Source organism: Triticum dicoccoides, chromosome 3A (genome assembly GCF_002162155.2).
Source record: "Triticum dicoccoides isolate Atlit2015 ecotype Zavitan chromosome 3A, WEW_v2.0, whole genome shotgun sequence".
Lineage (NCBI taxonomy): Eukaryota > Viridiplantae > Streptophyta > Magnoliopsida > Poales > Poaceae > Triticum > Triticum dicoccoides.
In genome coordinates, this window is record NC_041384.1 from 645457019 (window position 1) to 645474572 (window position 17554).

The following is a 17554-nucleotide window of genomic DNA, read 5'->3' on the forward strand; positions in this document are numbered from 1 at the left end:
CTTTCACCACAATGCAGCGATTAGAAGGGCGGTCGATTAGTGAGCTACCGGGGGAATCCAGCGCAGTGCGGTCGGGTTGCGCTCAAGTTATTCCCTTCTATGTATACTGCTGCAGTTTATTGGCTCTTTACTTGAGCCTAGTCATAGAAAATCTGTGTTTTTTTTCTCTGCTTCCTGCATAACGCAGCGATCAGGGAAGCAGCTCTACTTTGTTGCCGTGGAAATCATGCACACCGTGCTCAGGCTGTTCCTAAATTGAATGCACTCTATAACCTGTCCTGTTGCTGCAATTTTATATTTTCAGAACACCATGAACAGATCATTTTTTGTTGTCTTCATCATAAAGCACGATTACAAGTTGTTGTTGACTGTTCCCTGATTATTGCACTGTATGACCGGTTCCTTCAAATTTTGGTTTTTTCAGAATACTGTATCATGGTGACTGGACGGGGAGCCTCATGAGGTTCGGGCAAGCTTCGAGGCTTCACAGACCTACTTCAGGTATTGGTTCTTCTGCAGAGCGCAGTACAGGGTGAAGACAGGCGGTAAGATGATATACACCTGCCCTCTCGATGGGACCTTTTACTACGTGGTGAGGTACCAGGGAAGATTTGTTGTGTTTATCTTGGTTGCGAGGCAATACTGGCTTGTTGGCATTTGGAATGCACATGGATTCTTCCAGTCGATTTGGAAAGACAACAGGGAGTTCTACATGGACAGTAGTAAGACACTCTCTACAGGATTTGGACTTAATCACAAAGAAGTTGGAGATGGTGGTGTTGAAAACACAAAGCTGAGTGTTTGGTCTCTTAGGGATGGGCATGTTGCATTATCCAGTTACGAGGGGCCCAACCGTCCAGAACCAGAGGGATTCCGCCAAGCTTGAGGTACATATATTGTATACATCATGGAAACAAAATTTCTGAAGATCCTGCATAAATGTTGCAATTCCATGGATCATTTTGATAGGCTTGGGTCCCGCGCACGAGATTTAGTTGTGCAATGGCAGTCCCGCTGTGGAGTCGTTATGCAAGGAATTGAGGAGGGTTTTGAAAACCAAAAAGTCCTAGAGAAAGCATATGAACTGATGGGGAGCATACTAATATATCATGTTGATGCTTGGGCTGAAGGGAAACTGTTTTGTCATCCTTCCCTGCCTTCCAAGCCAAGGGAGGAAATCTGGGCACCTATCGACGAGGGTGATGGGGACGGTGACATACATAATCCGAACGTTGCAGCTCCACTGCCAAGAGCACCACTTCGACCGCGGCATGTCACATACACCAAAGCAAGAGGAGGGCAGAAGCGTGGCTCAATTCAAGTCGAGGACAAAGATGGCAAACGGCCAAGAAGAGAGTGCACAGGGTTTAGAGGAGGCGGAGTTGGTGGCTTGGCTGAAGTGCCCCCTTGGTTCCTTGAATGGCGTCAAGATGTCGACAATGAGGTAAATTTTGACATTCCCCTCAGTATTTCAATTTGTGTCCTTTTGGTTTATTCTCATCTCATACTGCAATATGCTATATGCCTGCAGAAGCTACTGAATCGCCTAATTACCACTGCAAAGAAAGAGCTTGGCCTTACGTTCGTGGATGCTCCGGTTCTTCATTTGAAGCAAACCTTCGAGAAGAAGATACAAAGTCTTGAGCTGAAGAATGCAGGTAGCCAACGTAGTGATGTTGAAGACATCAGAGGTGGTGGTTTCATCACCGATGGAGTTATCACGCAGTACTTCGAAGGCCTCACTCCAATGCTGCATAACCAAGTCAATCTGGTGCCACCGGCAAGCTCGCTGGCTTTCGCCCATGATCCATATACAATGGATGTGGCACTTCTTGCTTCCTCAGAGATCAACATTCTTCCCGTCAACAACAGCACTAGTGATGAGCCGGACATGGGATCTCACTGGTCCGTCATGGTTCTGTACAGACCCATCAATGGCGCGCCTCGACTGGTGCACCATGACAGCACCGAAGGTCGCATCAACAACGAAGCCGCGGAGCGCCTCGCCCGCTCAATCCGCAGAGTGCTACCTCCCTTCCAAGAATCGGTCGTCGAGCACGCGAGCACTCCACTCCAGGATAACAACGCCGATTGCGCAGTTTTCGTGATGGCAATTGCCAATTCCATTGGACGTTGGCGACTAAGCAAGGGTCATCAAGGTCAGCAGCTGCAGCAAGATTGGGTGAATACACTTGCGAGGGATATAGACCAGAATGTCGTCGCTCAGATGAGGAATTTGCTCCCTGAATTTCTGGAAGGACAGATGACTGTGGAAGAGCTGAACTCTGTGTGCTTCTTCAGTGGAGACGGAGTTGATGGGCAGGGGAAGAATGGTCTTCCATGATGGAATTGAACAACAAAGCTACTCCTGTGTAATAAGCAACAAATGGTAAGTTCATTAATCTCCACTCATGAGTTCGCATCATGTGACCGTTGGTCCTGCAAACAAAAGAGAAACAATAGAGATGGGAGCACCAGAATTTAGAACCAATGTGAATGAACAATAAAATTAGGAACAAGCAACAAACCCAAGTGCAATGCCCTCCTATCATGTATAATAGTGCAGTCCTAATAAACAATTAACTTAGCGTACATTTCCTTCGAGTCAAACTATTAACTGATCCTTGTTTGGTTTGGGATTCTAGCTATGTGGTGGCCTGGCGGGCGTTGTGTATTACTAGTAATGGTCTTGTTTTTTTTAGCGCAAGATCATCAAAGATCCCGGCTGATGTTGTTGTCGTGCATTACCTTTTCTTGCAGCAATGGAGATATTCTGACGCAGGAACTCCTGGCGAAGCTTATTGGGGAAGCTCGATGCAGGCATTTTCAGCTGCACCGGCGTCGACGACTAGTAGTGGACCTTTTTTCTTAGTCTCTCTGTCTTATGGCTGTGAAATCACAGTGACTTGCATCCATTGACAGACAATGTTTGTTTCCGTGGGAGAAGTTTGGGATGGCTTCTCTGAGCCTAGCTCGAACTCAAAGGAAGGATGAGGAGCTCTGATGGGAGCTGTGCATTTATCGTATCTTTTGGCCTTGTGCGCCTGTAGTGTAATCCATCAATCCACTGTAGTAGTAGTAGTAGAAAGGAAACTTGCTTGGCTGTATTGGTTAGAGGGGAGTTGAGATACTGTTGCTTTGAATTTGCAAAAAATGCGTTGGTGCGTTTTCTGTAAAGCAGCAGACATATTTGCTTTCTAGTTTCTACTCTACATCTACATACAGAAGCAGCAGGGCATAAGCCTATTTTGATCTGAAAAAAGCCCAAGAGGCCGTGGAGCAGGCAAATCTGAATCCCTCCCTCGTCTTCCACGGATCTAACAGATCCAATCCAATTCCAAAAACTACTGGCACTGCCCTATCTGGAGTACTAGTTTGATAGTTTCTAGTCTAGCTATATTCCGACCTGAGTGCAAGGAAAGAAGAAAGTAGCGGCACCCACCGATCTCTGTAGCGGAATGGAATCGGCCGGAGCGTGCCGAGGCAGAAAGCTGATGATGGAGATCCCCATAGCGATCCAAGGTTGCGTCTATCGCCTTGCCTAGCCGAGAGGTGTCTGCACCTGCAGGGAGGCAGGGGGATTTGGGGTTTCTTTCTTGTGGACAACACCACCTCGGCCTCGTCTCCTCTCGACCACCTCACCGAAGCGAGGAAACAAAGTCTCTTGACGGTACACTACTCTACGCATCAGCCGCGTGACACGGTCGCGTCGCGAATCAACCTGTGGTTGAGTTGGTTAGGTGAACAGTGATATTCCCAACCCATTAATATTCAAATCCTGATGCTCGTATTATTTTTGGATTTATTTCAGAATTTCCGGCGATGCGCTTTCATAAGCGCTTGTGTCTGTACTCATGCTCAAAAAAAAACCGCGTGGCACGGTCAACATTTTGAGGCTCGCCGCGTGGACATGGGAGAATGTCATATCAAAACCGATGAAAAACCATGCGGAAAGATGTTTTAAAGTTTTGAAAAAAATATTTAAAAAAAGAAAACAAGATGTTAATGAGGTGATGTGTATTGTCATACAAAATTCCTAGTTCAAACACATTACAAAATTCCTCTTGTGTGAGCAAAACCGTGCCTCTCACAGGAAAACAAAACGCATTTTTTCACACAATTTTTTGTCGAAAAGCTAAGAAAGAGTGGTGGAAAACCAAAAAGTCAAAAAAATATTTAAAAAGCCGAAAACGCGTGTGAAAAAAATAAAAATTATATCTAGAGGGAGCCTAGAGCGCGACACATGGCGGCGGGTGACCTGTTTACAAATGTCCCGCCGAGGGAAAAATCACTAATTGAAAAGTACTCCTTCCAAATATCACTCCCACCTCCCAGGTTGTAATAAGTGGCGCGATGCCCACTGGTCACAACCTGCTAGTTTTCGGTTTTTTCGTCGATCTGTTTATTCAAAATATTTTATCTTCTAAACCGTGCGTCTAAATCTCGAACCGTTTTCATTATTAGATTTCTTACGTTCAGATCTTCAAAACTAACTCCCATGTTGACATGTTTTAACGACTTTTTTCACGAATAAAATAAAAAAAAGCCGGATTGAAAGCACAGTTTTTACCTTTCGGAAGCCGTTTTCGAGAGGCACGACCGTGCCTCTCGCGGAAGCAAATCTGTACCTCTAACAGAAGCAAAATCGTGCCTCTCACGAATGAAAAAAAAAGAGAAAACATGTTTTTTTCGTTTTCGAGAGGCTCGGTCGTACCTCCTGGGGAGCAAAACCGTGCATCTCACGGAAGAAAAAAACTGCATTTTTTTTTGTTTCCGAGAGACACGTCCATGCCCTTTCACGGAGACAAAAATCGTACCTCTCACAAAAACAAAACTATATCTCTCACAGAAGAAAAAAAACACATTTTTTTTGTTTCTGAGAGGCATGTCGTGCCTCTCACCGGAAAATAAAACGCGTTTTTTCGTGCAATTTTGTTTGAATTGTTTTTTTCGAAAAGCTAAGAAAGACCGGTGAAGACTGAAAAGTAGTTTTTTTTCCTTCAAAAAACGTCTTAAAACCGAAAACGCGTGCAAAAAAAATATAAAATCAAAATCTGGAGGAAGCGCCAAGAGCGTGACACATGGTGATGGGTGGCGCGCTCTCACCACCCCCCCTCCCCGCATGTGATTGTTGGGGAGGCTCCTGAAGGAGCGCTCCTCAACTAGTTGCTCTCCACTGAGGGTCATGTCATGGCAGACATGTTTAAGGGCGGGCCGAGCCGTGCCGGCCCAGATGGCCAGCCTGGGAGATGCTGCTAAAAGGAAAAAAAGAGTCATGTATTAGTTTGTGAAACAACATTGTTCCTTGTGAAGCATCGCAAAAAGAAAAAGGGAAATCCTCGAGTCGAACTCGAACAGTTTAGGGCATTGGACTCCCACGCCCCAGAAGCCGCTCGAATAAATCCCCTCCAAGAATCCCAAGGTCAGAGCCACTGATCCATCACGAAAACCCTCAATCATCTCAATTCGGGCCGCGGAACCCTAGGTTTCCGCCAGAGATCCATCCATCAGGCGACGAGTACCCAATCCACCCCTCTTTGGAGGGGAGGTGCTGCTAGATCCTCTGCTCTTGATCCACAAAAACGAGCAGACAAAGAATACCAGATGTAACAAAGATTACACTCAGGTCAGTATACCAAGTACCAACGACTATAAGCAGAGCGAGCTAAAGGCGTGTCGCCGTCATCGCCCCCTCCGCCCTCACCGGAGCCAGTCAAACCTTGTTGTAGTAGACAGTCGGGAAGTCGTCATGCTAAGGCCCCACGGGATTAGCACTCCAGAACAACAACCATCACCGATGAAGAGAATCAAAGATCAAAATGATCCAATCTATCGACGCATGAACACATAAAGGATCTAAGCGGATTCGACGAAGACAAACACCAATCGAATCTCATGAAATCTGTCGGAGACACACTTTCACACGCCCTTCGATGACGCTAGACGCACCATCGGGACATGGGTTAGGTGGGGAGAACTTTGTTCCATCTTTGGAGATCCGTTGTTGCATCACCATTCTAAGCAGGACACAAACCTAATAGAAATATATAAAAAAATCTGAAAACAAAGCCCTCCTCCCGGCAAAGGTCGGGATCCATCGCACCTCCATGGCCCTGAGGCCACTAGAGGCGGGGCAGACCGGCGACGGTCCCGACAGGAGGCAAAGGAAACCCTAATCGTCTAGGGTGCTCATGAGCGAAGGGATACATGCTACTTTTGCTTGGAACCCTCTCTAGTTTCATCTAACCAAGCTTTTGTTGGTTTCCTTGTTTTTTAGGTGACGTTTTCATGCGGGGCAGGAGACTCGGAAGGACACGGAGAGGCTGAGGGGCTCGATGAAGAGTGAGGGAATGCGCTCCGAGCGAAATGGGAACGCTACACGTTTTTTAGATAGGCCCAAAACTGCCCAAAAGGCCAAATAGCACACATGCTGGTACACGTGTGTCATGCCGGGCGTGTTGGCACAGCCCCAACCCTGTTTGGCACCTTATGCGCCGGTTAAAGGCGTTTTTGCCAACCGGCGCACACCCCCTCCCTTCGAGCATAGGGTGAGTGCATCGGGTTCGAACTTGCGATCTCTACGTTCAGAGAGAAGCGACCTAACTATTAGGACATCGCAACACTTGTGTGTAGATTCTTCTTTCTTTTTTCTATTTATTCTTCCCCCAGTTCGTGGAAGCCCCCTGTTTTGGGAAGCTTCTAGTTGTTGTTTTTCTTTTTCGTTGTGGTATCTTCCCAGACCGTTTTATATGATTTTTTTTCCTTTTTTTGTTTCTTTTCTTTAGTTTTTTTCCTTTTTTTTTAAATGCATGAACTTTTTCAAATTCGATCAACTTTTTCAAAAATCAATGAAGTTTTTTCAAATTTGATGATTTTTTAAAATAAATGAACTCTTTTCAATTTTAATGATTTTTTCAAATTCGATAAAGGTTTTTTCAAAACCAATGAAGTTTTTTTCAATTTGATGTTTTTTTTCGAAATCAATGATTTTTTCAAATTCAATGAACTTTCTTTCCAAATCGATGAACATTTTTTAAGTTTGTGAATTTTTTTTCCAAAATCTGTGAGGTTTATTGAATTGATTTTTTAAAAGTTAGCGGTCGACCGGTCAACTGGTCAACCGTGACTTCCAAACCCAAAAAACCAGCGCTGGATCGGGTCGATCTGGTTTTCCAGCGGGTCGTGCCGTGCCGGCCCAGATGGCCTGTACCAGTTGTGAAACAACATTGTTCCTTCTGAAGGGTCGAAAAAAAGAAAAAGAAATACGTATCCCCGAATCGAACTCGAACAGTCTAGGGCATTGGACTCCCACGCCCCAGAAGCCGCTCGAACGAATCCCCTCCAAGAATCCCAAGGTCAGAGCCACTGATCTACTATCTCCAAACCCCTCAATCTTCTCAATTCGGGCCTCTGAACCCTAGATTTCCGCCAGAGATCCGTTCATCAGGCCAGCCACTGATCCCCTCTTCGATCAGCGAGCACCAAATCCGCCTCTTTTTGGAGGGGAGGCGCTGCTAGATCCTCTGCTCCCGATCCACAAATTCCAGCGGAGCATTCCTGATCTTCGTCAACCTCGGGCCACAGTCTCGGTGAAGAAGCTAGGTCCGGCAGGCACCATGGGGAAGCCTCTGATCTACGAGATACTGGAGAAGCCGGCGAGCAGCGGCGTGATAGCCCTCTGCTCCCTCATCTGGTTCCTCATCCAGAAGAGGGGCATCGGGTACGCGGACGTGGGGCTGAGCTACGAGGCGGCCGTGGAGGGCGGGCAGCACTGGCGGCTCATCACCGCCGCCTTCTCGCACGTCAGCGTGGTGCACCTGGTGTTCAACATGAGCGCGCTGTGGAGCCTCGGCGCCGTGGAGCAGGCCGCCGGGCTGGGCGTCCAGTACTACCTCCACTACACCCTCGTGCTGGTGGTGCTGTCCGGGCTGCTCGTGCTGGGGATCTACCACGTGATGATCCGGAGGTTCAAGGTGGACTACTTCCGGAGGGTGACCGCCGTGGGCTACTCGTGCGTCGTCTTCGGGTGGATGACCATCCTGGCCGCCAAGCAGCCGTCGTCCAAGCTCAACCTCTTCGGGGTCCTCTCGCTGCCCATCAGCTTCGCGCCCTTCGAGTCGCTCATATTCACGTCCATCATGGTTCCCCAGGCCAGCTTCATCGGCCACCTGTCGGGGATCATCGTTGGCTACTCCATTGCCTGGGGTTTGATTCATGGGATGAATAACTACTGGGCGATCACAATGCTCGGGTGGATCGTGCTGGTCTTCGTCTTGAGCTTGAAGCGCACGGGGTCTTTGGAGATGAGGTTTATCGAGATTGAGCCAGTTACGGATCCCTCGCTGCTGTCTGTTGGTTTGGTCGCCTCCAGAAATGGCAGGGCTCTGCAAATGGATATGCTGCCCGGAAGAGGAGTTGCGGATTTTGTATGACCTTCAGTCAGTGTGGAAGAGCTGCTCACTGAAATGTTTGATAGGTCTTGTTTCAGGTTGTAAAATTGTATCATGTTGACACAACCCTATACTTTCAGTTTTGAGAATCTGGTGTTATGGGTTTCTTTCGTCATCTCAGATGTGAAAGTTCTTTTATCTCAACTTCCAGGTGCATGTTCATTTCGAACAGAAAGGAAGGAATCCTTTTTGTGAAGTAGCATGTAAAGGAATTGAAATCATGTAGGAAAAGAACAACTGAATTTGTGCTGTACATATCAGATTATTTCTATCCTAATGTGTAAATTCAAGTTATAACCCAAGATATTGTTTTTCATACGGATGATATATGTAGCTTGGATGAAGAATTGGTATGTTCATTCTATTTGTTTCAAAGTTCGGATAGTGAATCGGGGCCAGTACAAGTATATGACAGTATTATTCTGCCAGCCATTGCCATTTTGTGTTTTGAAGTGCGGATAGGTTTTGTTTAAGTATGTAAAATTGTATCATGTTGACACAATGCTGTACTTTCAGTTTTGGAAATGTGGTGGTATGCGCTTCTTTGGTCATCTCAGATGTGAAGGGAGTTCTTTTACCTTGACTTTCAGGTGCATGTTCATTTTGAACAAAAGGGAGTCTTTTTATGAAGGATAGCATGTGAAGGAATGAGAAGCATGTAGAAAAGAACAACTGAATTTTTGCTGTGCATATCAGATTGTTTCTATCCTAATGTGTAGACTCAAGCTATAAACCAAGATATTGCTTTTCATATGTGGATGATATAGCTTGGATGAAGAACTGATATGCTCCTTCTATTTGTCTTGAAGCACACATAGTGAATTGTTGCCAACACAGGCATACATCAGACTTGTTCTGCCAGACAATGCAGAGTCACCTTGCCCCTTTTGCATCAATGTGTTTAGACGATTCTGATGCTATTCTGGTATACCAATCAATTAATCAAGGAAGTTCCAAGTATAGATATGTATGAACTTATGCATGAAAGAAACGCTAATATATGCTTCTACTGGATGCATGCTTTGTTTTTCATTACCTGAGAGGCTGAATCCTAGGAGGTGTTTGTGTATGCTGATTACAGGAGCAACATAAAAATTTGTATACAAATCGAGTGAGAACTCCTCGGCAACAACAGTTATTTGTGTTATGCAATAAATATGGAACCTCTTTATTATATCAGCAAAGGTAATCTGAGTTTACAAAAGGAAGTACATCCCAGACCATGTACACTACACGCACAACATCACATTGCAGGGCCAAGGCCAAGTTTTTTACTTTTGAGGATAAGTGGAATTGTCTGTCCTGCTGTCACATAGGAATGATCTTCGTGGTCAATTCAATCAGTTTCCCTCACACGAGACAAGAAACACTTCAATTATCATTAATTTGCAGCAACTATAACACGAGACAAGAAACACTTCAATTATTCTCCTTGGAAGAATTGATGATTTGGGAGGCTTCAAAGCTCATCCTGAACAAGAAACCAGAATGTTATAAGCCACATGCTATCTAATTCACGAGTTGGAATTATTAAATGAACGAATGAGATGCTTCACAACTTACATGGTAGTCATCCCAGTGATCTCTGTTGCGCTGAAACACAAGACAAAAAGGATGTCAGTAATCATGCATTCATTTATATATGATGTCTTACACAGTCACAGTTTCACCATATGATACATTTGTATATGACACTACAGCACAAGGCAACACACCCCGGCCTTCAAGAATACCATTATTAGAACATATCCAGTTATACTACTTGTTTACCATATTAGCAATGTCTCAAGCACTTGGGATTTGCAATGATATATTCCATCAGTCAATAGGTGTGTTAAGAGGGAATCAGTGAATAAGACTTCAAAGAGTTCTAGGGTGGTAGTCAGAAGTTGATACTTCAAAGAGTTCTAGGGTGGCTTCAGGAAGAAAGCGAACGGCATGTGAGCTTACTCTTTTGTATCTGTCCTTGTAATGGTCCCTGCCACGGTGTCGATCACCCCTCTCTCTCCTCCGTCGCTCTCCTTCCTCCCTTGCTTGTTGAGCTTCCTGTACACAAGCAGTTATGTTTAGCTTCTTTCCCAATGACAGTTATTCGTTTGCTGTTCTGCCTCAAGGGCATAAAAAAAATGGCCAGTAACAATTGCTAATTGAAGATTTTAACCTTGTCTTCTCTAGCTTTCCTCTCCTTTTCAGCTTCTTCAAAAGCCTCCTTTTCAGCCTATAACATACAGAAAAGTAAGACACTGCTTACGGGATATCAGCAACATAGGTTAATTCAGTAAACATATGAGGTTACCTCCTTATTTGCACCCCATGTTTCATCGGCAACCTGTTTTGCATACTCCGGGTCATCGCAAATGAGAATGTTGTCAAAAACCGAACCGGCTTTTACCTGCACATGAGTAAGGTTTAAGTCAATATCAAATGTGTTTCATTCAGAACAACCAATAGTTATGATGGAACATGTATCTCCAGAAAACCACTATATTGTAATATATGGTACCTGCCAAACTTCAATTCCAATGTACTTCAAAGGTTTCAGTACATATAAATCTGGATCATCCTCAAACTCTGCAGAAGTGCGACAGTTCATGGTTTAAGATTCTTTCAAACTTTGACAAGAGGTTCACTTCAAAATCAAGTGTCGGGTCCAATATCACTTCTCCTATTTGCTTACCTGGGTTATCAATCCATGGGATCTTCCATTTACCCTTGTAGTTAGGGTTCTTAATTTTCTGTGGGCAGAAAATGTTAGAACATGAAGTCTACCAAAGAAATAAAGTAGGATGAACGACTGATGAACAAACAACTAGACAAACCTTGCGCTTCCATTGTCCTTTGTATGCTGGATTCGGTATCCTTCTAGGTTTCCATATGCCATCATCATCATCGTCCCATGTGTCGGGCTGATTAATAACACAACATGCATATATTTGTCATCATGCGGTGTTCTTAGTTGTACCGAGCTTCATTGTAAGAATGTTTCTTTAGATGTGCTAGGACATCCACAGTTTATGTGATGGTAACTATAGCATGCTTCAAATGCAAAACATCTTCAGCAAGACCAAATATGTAGAGCCAGATAAGTGGTTAAATGGGTCAAGTTCATGCTAATAAATTAGAACTGAATGATGCATTACCAAATAAGTCAAAACCATTTATAATATGGAATATGAAGTGCAACGACTTAATGTTTGATGTCTTGAGTTTCATTAAGATAGGAAGTTTCATACCTTTTTATCCTTTGGGTCAGGAATCTCTCTTGGAATAGAATCATATCCCTGGCCAAGGTAGATGAGCCGTTACAAAACTACAGTATTTGCTACACTGTAAAATAATCAAATTCACATAATAATGTATGGGCACACAAACCTCGGGTTTAACCGCATCTGGATCCTCAATGTACTCTCTGTCATCCCAATCCTTAGGCTGCAAAAATGCATATATGTTAGATGATTCTCTCATTGTAACGTTTCTAGTTGTATTACAGTTCCATTTTTCAAAAAAGCAAGCTACCTTTTTTGCACCAACATCCTTAATTTTTCGAGGAGGCAAGATGTCCCAATCAGTGTACATGCTCCCAGATTCTCTTTCACGGTTATCAACAAGTAAACTATAAGATGCGTCGGGCCTAAGAATGAATGTGTAAACATGCGTCAGCCTGTCAGTTTCACATTGTAGATCTTTCTTGATAGGGTAGTTCTGCCCCTGGTAAGAGAGTATAAGATGCAGCTTCTTTGTTTGAGTCCCACATATATCTGGCCCAAACATCAAGCTGCATAAGAGAAAATGAGAAGGTTATCAGCACAACTCAGCAGTAGACTAGTAAACCTGAACAGATAAGCAGTTTATATTTATTCATTTCGCCTTAATCATGAATGGACATTTGCAAGCTATAGCATCTAGGTGGACTTATATACAATACAGTACAATATAACAAATTATGTGAGATAGACTTTTGCTCATCAAGAAGGGGAGCCTTGGCGCAGTGGTAAAGCTGCTGCCTTGTGACCATGAGGTCATGGGCAAGTCCTGGAAACAGCCTCTTACAGAAATGTAGGGAAAGGCTGCGTACTATAGACCCAAAGTGGTCGGACCCTTCCCTGGACCCTGCGCAAGCGGGAGCTACATGCACCAGGTTGCCCTTTTTTTAGACTTTTGCTCATCAACTATACAGACATCCCAATCACATGGTCAAAAGAGTGACAGGGTCTGCTTAGGAGCTTACGAACAGCAATGGTGGATCTTTGTAAGAACATGGAATTCAACGGGGCAGAAGTAGGCAATAACATACCTGTAAGGAGTGTCTCCGCTATATTTCTTCTGGTTGACGTAGCCAGACATTAGCTTAATATAGCCGCCACCACATTCAATTTCCTGCTCAAACTTTATGGAGTACTGGACTACCAATGTCCGGCCCTTGTTACTGAACTCTGGGATCTTGGCTGAGATGGCAAAATGCCTAGCATCTATTGTTGTTTGAATGCCTAGAGCACACAAATAGAACACAAGGATCAGACAGTATCCAGAACTAAGCTAGCGCAAGCAGGAGTTTACTTGACCTGCGACCGAACCATCATCATCATCAATTAAACAAGAACAGAGTATGAGGGATGAGAAAGCAAACCTTTGTCATCAGGATCTCCAGAATATTTTCCTGCCGTGTGCTTGAACATGCCGGCTTTCCCTTCGCTCTTCTTCCAATCGGATTTGACCCACCGAGTCTCCCAACCATCTGAAACATACAACCATATGAGACACTAGAAAATAGCACTAACTTAATCGAACTCATGTATTGGACAAGGCATCGCAGCTAAGTCAAGCAAACCAGGCCATGTCAGCAATTCACTGGCCACTCCATCACACTGATGCTCCCCATGAACACAGACATCAGTTCAACTTAAACATCGCTAGTTCCCGATCCCACTTCCTACCCACTGTCATCACTGAAGGAACTAATCATTTCAGCAGGAAACCTCACCACATCACTCACCTCCAACCACTTAATTCCTTGCTCGGTCCTTCAAAGGAAGTCAACATCCTTTGTGAACCGGAAAACCATGAACAGGGGAAGCAGGAATTCCCGAGGGCATGAACAAAATACTGGTCAATCCAGGGGGCGATGCAGAAATTTTTCAGGCGCCCATCAATCACTCGCCCAAAATGGAATTTGGGAGCAGCGAATCCAGTTCGATTCACGAGGACCAGCACGGAAATAGCAGCAGGTACAATACGGAGCACGCAGGCACCTCCCAAACTGGTAAGTAAGCAACAAGTCTACTGAGCTGGGAACCGGGAGCACTACTACCTTCGAATCGCTCCTCGAAGATGACCTCCCCGGAGGCGAGCAGGAGCAGCGACGAGAGGGCGAGGAGTCGGTGCAGGAGCTTGAGGTGGCGGTCGCCCCGCCGGCGGCTGCTACCCATCGTCGGTGGCTCGCCGGAGACGAGGAAGTGGTGGTGGGCTGGTGGCTGCCAGCCAGGCTGCTGCTTCTGCTGGGCTTTCCATTGCCAAGGGAATATTTGTAGCGCGCGGGGCGCCGCAACAGCCCGCGGATGTGGCGCTTATTCACGGTAATGCCCTCCGGCCCGACCAACCAGCTGACCAGGGCGTCGTGATCCAGCGAGGGGAGCGGGGTGGCATTTTCGTGAATTCGCGACGACCCGGGGCCGTTTGCGGGGGCGAGTGGGGGTGTGGACCGGAGGAGCGCGGCCTTCTCCGTCCCGAGTCCTCGTCGTCGTAGCCACCGGACGCCGGCGACGACCCGTCAAAGTCCACGGTGGTGGACCCGCGACCGCGAGGGTGGGACGTCCCCACCTGGGCGCCGGCCCCACTTTTAAATGCGGCAGCAAATGAAGCTCGCTTAAGCCCCGGTGCTGGCCAATGAGACGCCGCCACGTCGTCGCACTGACGTGTTTCGCGCTTTTGTCGACGTGCTGCTGCTCCGCCGGACCGGAGAGGCTCGTCGTGCGCCGTGCTGGCGCCGTCTCCGGTCGTCGCGACTGGTGGTACGCGTGGGGTCGTGGAATTCCACCGCCGTGTCTTTGGCGCGCACCGCTCCGTCGAGAGGCCGACCGACCGGCAGGCGAGTCCGAGCCGATAGGCCCGGAAAGGGTCGCGCCGCGGTGCTCGAGCAACCAGCGCGGCAGCTCAGTTAGTCATCTATGCGTATGCAATTTGCTACTGACGGCGGCTACGTAAGTCATACAGTCTTTTTTTTGCGAGGGATGCTACTACTTGTCATACAGGTTGGGTATGTATAAGCCAGCTGTATACTAGGACGGGTTTCAAACAGTTTATTATAACTAACAGCTTATTTTCAAATGATGAATGAATACTATAATATCTGCACTAGCTCACGGTCTCAAGTCGATTGTAAATTCCATTACATAATTCTGATAAAAAAAACTGTTTTTTCTGTTTCTTTGTTACATTTTCACGTTACAAAATGTGAGTTTACACCATCTGACAAATAAATACAACTGTGATTCTTACGTATTTCAAACAGGTAGACACTGGAAAGCGTCCACAAGATTCATACAAATCGGGGCATCTTAGCAACATCTGATAAACAGCACAGTTGCTTATTGGCAGAACAGAGTATATAACAAAACATGGACAGAAATGAAAGCGGTAAATGGATGGTGCCATCTACAACATAAATCGACATAAGGATCGCTCATGTAGTTTAAATAGTGTTAACGTATTTAAAAATATTTATGCAATTTCATAAAGTGTTTACATATTTTCAAAAAATGTTCGTGTAATTTTAAAAATGATAAAATATTTTAAAAGAAGGTTCATGTAATTTTATAAGTGTCACGCATTTAAAAATATATGCAATTTAAAAAGTGTTCACATTTATTATTTAAATGTTTGTATAATTTAAAATTACTTGTATTATTTACATAAATGTTAACATCTATTTCTAAAAAATATTTATATATTTTTATTGAAAAAAGCAAAAAAGCAGAATATAAGAAAAAAATCCAATAAAAACTGCAATAAAACCTAGAGAAGAAAAATAAAAGTACGAACCGGAGAAGAACCGGAACAGGGAAAGGAATCTGGAGAAACACGAATGGGTTGGCCCATGTAATTTGTGGGAGTGAGCAAGTGATCTACAAAAAAATGCCATCCATTGCTGATAATTCAACCCAGAGCTCGGGCTCAGATGAGCCCGGTGAGCAGTAACACAATTTAAAAAGGAAAAAAGTTAATATTTTGTGGTGCAAGATGTCGAGGAGCTCCTGGCAAAAAAGACAAAATCAGGCGTGAAATGTGCGATTTTTAAAAGATTCCCAGACATCCGAAATTTGTCTTTTTTGCCACGAGCACTTCGAATGTCGAAACTTCACAACATTTTTACACGAAGTTCATGCACAGAAGCATCTTGCACCATAAAAAAATTGAAACTTTTTGAACTTTTTTCCTTTCAAATCACGGTACTATTCATGCCTCGGCTCATCTGAGCCCGGGCACCAAATCGCCGCTCTCCATCTATCGCAAAATATTTTCTCATATATTAAATATTGATTTTGCGGCCATAAGTGGCTCATAAATTCAAACCAATACTTTTTCCCTCTTCCATAAATCACGAAAATTTATGGAGATGATATATGTCTCCACATTTGCATCTATTCCAAAGGTTGGTTCCATTTGAATTATGAAAAATACTATTTCCCTATTTTAAAAGTGACTTTTATGCGAAAGTGTTGTTCTAATCCCGAGCTCATATGAGCTTGGGTGAACAGTAAAATAAAAAAAATGACTTTTTTGTTCCAAACATTTATAAATTTTTCATTACTTGCAAAGCTTCATCGTGAAATCATATTCGTGGAAGACGTGACCAAAAAAACAAAATCGATGCTCCATGGTGCTTCTGAAAATAATATCCCGGAGCAATAATTTTGTTTTTTGCCACATTTTCCACGAATGTCATTTGGTGATGAAACATTACAAGCAATCAAAACATTTGTTAATGTTTGTCACACAAAAAATTCAAAAAAAATTGATTTTTTTGTCCTTTTTTATTTTATTGTTCACCCGAGCTCACATGAGCTTGGGATCAGAACAATCGCGTCCACTTTTATGTCACATTACAAGGCGACTATTATTTCATTAATTTGAGATGTCCCAAATAATTCATGGACCTTCTCCTAACCATATGTTGCCAATATATGCGAAGACTTTAGGTTTTTTTTTCTGCGGGTAATAAGGGAGTTTTATTCAATGTCAACAGGGTTACAATCGACCAATACAAGATCAGAGATAAAAGTTGGACCACGCCACAACCAACAAGCGATGCTACGGCCCATGCGAGCATAATTAGCCGAACAATGTGCTACCTTGTTCTAACCTCTCGAAAGCTTCAAATGTTTACACTCCCTAACCAGTTAAGAAAGTTTTAATCTCCTTGACTAAATTACCAAACTCTGAGTTGAGAAGTGAAGTGTCTGATAGAGAAGACAACACTACCTTAGAATCTAACCGCACCAAAATCAGAAGACTTGACCATTGGAGAGAAAGGTTCATCCCTAGCATAATTGCTTGAATTTCTGCTTCTAGGGCATTGTTGCAATAGAAGAGCACTTTGACAAGCAACAAAGATCACTCCTCCTGCGTATCTCTTAAGATCATGCCTACCCCAGCCGAGCCATCCTTATTACTGAAAGAACCGTCGACTGTGAGTGCCAGCCAGTCCGCCGGTAGGGGAGGAAAAGAGGGGACGGCTTTGGAAGCTTTGCACCCTGAGTCCATCCTATGTCCATCACCGGAGGTTTTACTTTCATAAGACCCTCGACAGAAAGTAACTTAGCGTTAGTAACCGAGCTGAGGTAGCCGCAAAGAAAATTTCGAGGCACCCAAACTGGCAGGACTTCTTTCCCATGCATCAAATCATTCCGCAAATTGCAAAGACTTGAGATTGCGCAGTTCAATCAATGAGCAGAGCATCCATTTCCTTTTTCTGTCCAAAATGGCATCTCATGAACCAAGTATATTTTCCACTATTCCATTACATCCGAGTTTTGGACACGTCATTCAATAGCTCAAAATGTCAACCTAGGAATGAAGCATGGCTCCAGGGGAATTGATATTGGCCA

General features: G+C 44.4%; 3 protein-coding genes across 3 annotated transcripts; 2 read left to right on the forward strand and 1 right to left on the reverse strand.

The window, feature by feature from the left end:
- Positions 1-675: 675 nt before the first annotated feature.
- LOC119269880 lies at positions 676-3253 on the forward strand. Its single transcript, XM_037551801.1, has 3 exons — positions 676-1444; positions 1532-2389; positions 2761-3253. The coding sequence occupies exons 1-2, from the start codon at positions 908-910 to the stop codon at positions 2342-2344; spliced, it is 1350 nt and encodes a 449-aa protein (XP_037407698.1). The 5' UTR covers positions 676-907; the 3' UTR covers positions 2345-2389; positions 2761-3253.
- A 4008-nt stretch (positions 3254-7261) lies between these two features.
- On the forward strand, positions 7262-8752 carry LOC119269881 (RHOMBOID-like protein 13). The gene is made up of 2 exons (XM_037551802.1): positions 7262-7355; positions 7433-8752. The coding sequence occupies exon 2, from the start codon at positions 7617-7619 to the stop codon at positions 8430-8432; it is 816 nt and encodes a 271-aa protein (XP_037407699.1). The 5' UTR covers positions 7262-7355; positions 7433-7616; the 3' UTR covers positions 8433-8752.
- Positions 8753-9592: 840 nt separating this feature from the next.
- Positions 9593-13947, reverse strand: LOC119269882 (calreticulin-3-like). The gene is made up of 14 exons (XM_037551803.1): positions 13759-13947; positions 13078-13185; positions 12745-12937; positions 11967-12225; positions 11823-11879; positions 11684-11731; positions 11270-11356; positions 11128-11185; positions 10954-11021; positions 10747-10842; positions 10612-10668; positions 10401-10496; positions 10014-10043; positions 9593-9921 (listed from the first exon to the last, which is right to left on the reverse strand). The coding sequence occupies exons 1-14, from the start codon at positions 13874-13876 to the stop codon at positions 9910-9912; spliced, it is 1287 nt and encodes a 428-aa protein (XP_037407700.1). The 5' UTR covers positions 13877-13947; the 3' UTR covers positions 9593-9909.
- Between the last annotated feature and the right edge of the window lie 3607 nt (positions 13948-17554).